General features: G+C 42.0%; 1 protein-coding gene across 1 annotated transcript; it reads left to right on the forward strand.

Moving 5' to 3' along the window:
* Window positions 1-400: 400 nt before the first annotated feature.
* BASP1 (brain abundant membrane attached signal protein 1) lies at window positions 401-1,135 on the forward strand (the record flags this gene model as incomplete). The annotated part of the gene is made up of 1 exon (XM_080339764.1): window positions 401-1,135. The coding sequence occupies one exon, from the start codon at window positions 401-403 to the stop codon at window positions 1,133-1,135; it is 735 nt and encodes a 244-aa protein (XP_080195890.1).
* Between the last annotated feature and the right edge of the window lie 2,980 nt (window positions 1,136-4,115).

Here is a 4,115-nt window from a genome sequence, read left to right on the forward strand (position 1 = left end):
TGAATATAAATATGGCTTTTTCTACTTGCACATTTTATTTCCCTTTCTCAGGACACAAGAGTGTTGGTCCTCCATCACCTTGTTACTCCCTCCTTCCCTTCTGAAAAGTAGCCAGTGTTAGAGGGGTTCAGAGGACTGTTCACAGGGGATGTGGCAGAAGAGGGTTTGCTCTCTGAAATGCTGCAGGGTTGACTGGGACATAAGCTCAGCAGCAGTGGTGCTCGGCACCATCAGTGTGTTCAGCTGATAACCTCTGACCAAAGTTCTTGTAGTGTCCTTTTCAAGGAGCCATCACCAATTTTTCTCTTGCACCTCAGCTGACCTGATTTTGATACTCTCAGTGATAAATGCTGAGCTTTGGGTAACCACCTCCTTCTTTTTTCTGTTACAGAGCTCCAACATGGGAGGCAAACTGAGCAAGAAGAAGAAGGGATACAGTGTCAATGATGAAAAAGCTAAAGACAAAGACAAGAAGGCTGAAGGAGCAGCAACTGAGGAAGAGGAGACTCCAAAGGAGGCTGAGGATGCCCAGAAAACCACAGAAACCACAGAAGTGAAGGAGAACAACAAGGAGGAGAAAGGTGAAAAGGATACTCAGGTTGCTGCCAATAAGACAGAAGAAAAAGAAGGGGAGAAGGAGAAAACAGTGACCCAGGAAGAAACCCAGAAACCAGAACCAGAGAAGTCGGAGTCTGTTGTTGATGCGAAAGTGGAGCCACAGAAGAGCAGCGAACAGGCACCCAAGCAAGAGGAGCCAACTGCAGCCTCTCCTCCCGCTGCAAGTAGCGAAGCACCCAAAACTTCTGAGCCTAGCAATGATGCAAAAGCTTCCCAGCCTTCAGAAGCCACAGCTCCCAGTAAAGCAGATGACAAGAGCAAAGAGGAAGGGGAAGCCAAAAAGACTGAGGCTCCCGCAGCGCCTGCAGCCCAAGAAACTAAAAGTGAAGTGGCCCCAGCTTCAGACTCAAAACCTAGCAGCAGCGAGGCTGCGCCTTCTTCCAAGGAGCCCGCGGCAGCAACAGCAGCACCTAGTTCCACTGCTAAGGCCTCGGACCCTGCAGCCCCACCAGAGGAAGCGAAAACTTCTGAAGTTCCAGCGACTAATTCGGATCAAACCATAGCAGTGCAAGATTAAATTGGACAGCCTGTTGAAACAACCACTTAAAACAACCTGTGTCTTTTTTTTATTTTTTCAGCTATACTAACTCGTTTCAGATCTGAAATAACAAATATGTATTGCCCAGAAAGAAAAGGAGAAAAAAAGAAAAAAAAAGGATGTCCCATCAAGCTGGGAGGGAGGGAGGGGGGGAGAATCCAAATAGTATTTTTGTGGGGAAATATCTAATATACTTTCTGCCAACTTGACACAAGTCCTGGATCAAAAAAAAAAAGTTAAATAAATGGATGTCTGAAAGTACAGCACATCTTTTGTATCTGAACTGCTGTAAATGCACTCCACCAATGTATCAAAATCTTCTTTTTGTTCTGTAATGGGGTTTGGGAGTGATGTGTTTGATTCTGCCCACTGGGTTTGTGCCAAGGCAATCAGATCTTTATGAAAGCAGTATTTTCTGTGTTCTTTTTTTTTTTTTTTTTAATTTTTATTTACAGCCTTTCTTATTTTGATATTTTTTTTATGCAGTGGATGAATGCCAACTTTCAGACAAAACCCACTTAGCTGTCCACATATTTCTCAATGCCAACCCTCCAATTCTTCCTCTCCAAATATTTTTTGGGAGTAAAAAGCATTCTCATCCTACTTAGCCTACCTAGATTTCTCATGACGAGTTAATGCATGTCCGTGGTTGGGTGCACCTGTAGTTCTGTTTATTGGTCAGTGGAAATGAAAAAGTCTGCGTTCATTGCAGTTCCAGTTTCTCTTCCATTCTGTGTCACAGACACCAACACACACTCATTGGAAAACAAATAAAAAAACAAAGTGTACAATGGATGCATTGAAATTATATGTAATTGTATAAATGGTGCAACAGTAATAAAAGTTAAATAATTTAAAAAATATAAAAGTGTAAAGACTGATTAAATCTTCACTTTTATCCGTTATGAGCTTGATGAAGAAGATTCTTATGCTCAGAGAAGAAGCATTACATCTGGGGGTGCTTAGTTTCCTATTTATTGTGAAGTAAAGGCAAAGAAAAAACCATCAACCTCATGATCCTAGAAACATGCTGCCATAAACTCCCACTTGAACAGCCACAAACATTTGCAGGTGAGGTTGGCAGAAGTGGCAAATGAACAGCACATCTCATATATATTTTAACCTAGCCAAAGTAAAAAGGCTTTTGCCTGCCTTAACATGTGAAATAAATGCTCTCTTGCTATTTTAAAGAGCCAGAGGCATGCTGACTGGGTGTTAACTGGGAGTAAAGCAGTGGATTTGATAAACTGATCTTTTAAAATGAGGCAATTACATTTAATCCTAGTCCTATTCAAATATTCCCAGTGCTGATACACTTTGTTCTTTTCCTCATTGCCATTGTGTAGGAGATGAACCGCAGCTGCCACAAAAGGCCAATTCTGTGTATTTCAAATATGGGTAACCTTGTGTAGCTGAGCACAGTGTAGCCCAGCATAAACAACAGTTTTCAATAGTTTTGCTTGTTTGCCCCATTTTTATTCAACAGAAATGCTGAATAATGGCAGTTTCTGCTGCATAGTGTCTTTACTGGATACAAACAACAGATTTCTACACAGAACCCAGGATTCACAAAACTGGTTAAAGAAGCATATTAAGTCTGCCCATCAATAGGCTCTGAGGCTGAGCAGATGTTCTGAGACAAGTGGGCAACGGTAAATAGAAACACAGCTTACACATATACCGAAGGGATGAGTGAACTTGTGTTTAGTAAATAAGGGAAATGGTGTTATAAATTTATATAGACGATTTCACATAGCCCCTCCATGCTGTGAGGAGGATTCACTCTGCAGACTTACATAATTCCTGTCCTTTATTTTATTCAGAAATACACGGTTCCCATGCTGTGATGGGCACACTGATGTGCATGTGTGCACCTGCAGAAAGCTTACTAGAACAGGCAGGATTAGTTCTGTTTGGTTTAGATCAGGTCATTCACTTACATGAATCTTGCACCACCACCAAGCTTTTGCATCCTTAATGTGGAAGGAGTTAGTTTCATGCATAACATGTCAAAATGAAGTGCGTTCTTTTGCACAGATGAAGGTCAGCTAAGTACTCTGAATTAAAAAGAAGGGCAGGCATTTTTAGATAAAATAGCTGAAGCACTGCCGGGGGTCAGGCAGATAACACACTCACAGTAGTTCACCAAGCTTTGTGCTTATATAAAACACCTGTTACGATCTACAGCATCTTTGTGTGACCAAGTCTGTGGCTTTCCTGCAAATCTGTAAGACCCCTCTGCTATCGTTTCCCAGTGCAGACGTGTCCCGGAAAGGGAGAACTTCTGTCCACAACTCCCACATCATTTTTTGTGAGATGACTCCAGGACTGAGAGGAGTAGTCCAGGGATCCTGCAGTACTTCGTGGTGGCATGGTGCTGAATTGAACCGAAGCTGATGGGACTAAGTCTGTGCTCTGCCTTTGAGTTGGAAGTAGCTGTCAGTGGAGAATAGGTATGTAACTTGATTACTGAGATGGTATGCCAATGTGCCTACTAACAATATCACACCTTGTCTAGTACCACACCCATTCACTTCCAATATAATGTTCAAAATGGTATTTAATCTCTATTACTAAAATAGCTTGACAATCAACACATGCCTTGTTTTAGCCTGAGCTTTCTTCAGTGGGGACACTTAGAGCTCGCGAGAAGCTCTTGAATGCAATCTTACTTTAATTCTTTGAGGCAATTAAAGATACCCCTATGCTATACAGCTGTACCCAAACCCAGTGTCTTCTGCTGCAGCTGACAGCAGACTCAACACATAAGCTGCCATTCTCACAACCTGCTTGCTGATGGTAATTTCTTCCTGACAGTGTTGATGGTGCAAGGGAACGTTATGCCTCATGTGGCTGGAAATCACTAGCACATGGACAAAGAAATATGCAGTTATGTTTGAGAAGCTGAGAGGCAGTACAGCCAAAGACTGATGTACTTAAATAAATTATCAAAAAAAAA

Source organism: Nesoenas mayeri (genome assembly GCF_963082525.1).
Source record: "Nesoenas mayeri genome assembly, chromosome: 2".
Lineage (NCBI taxonomy): Eukaryota > Metazoa > Chordata > Aves > Columbiformes > Columbidae > Nesoenas > Nesoenas mayeri.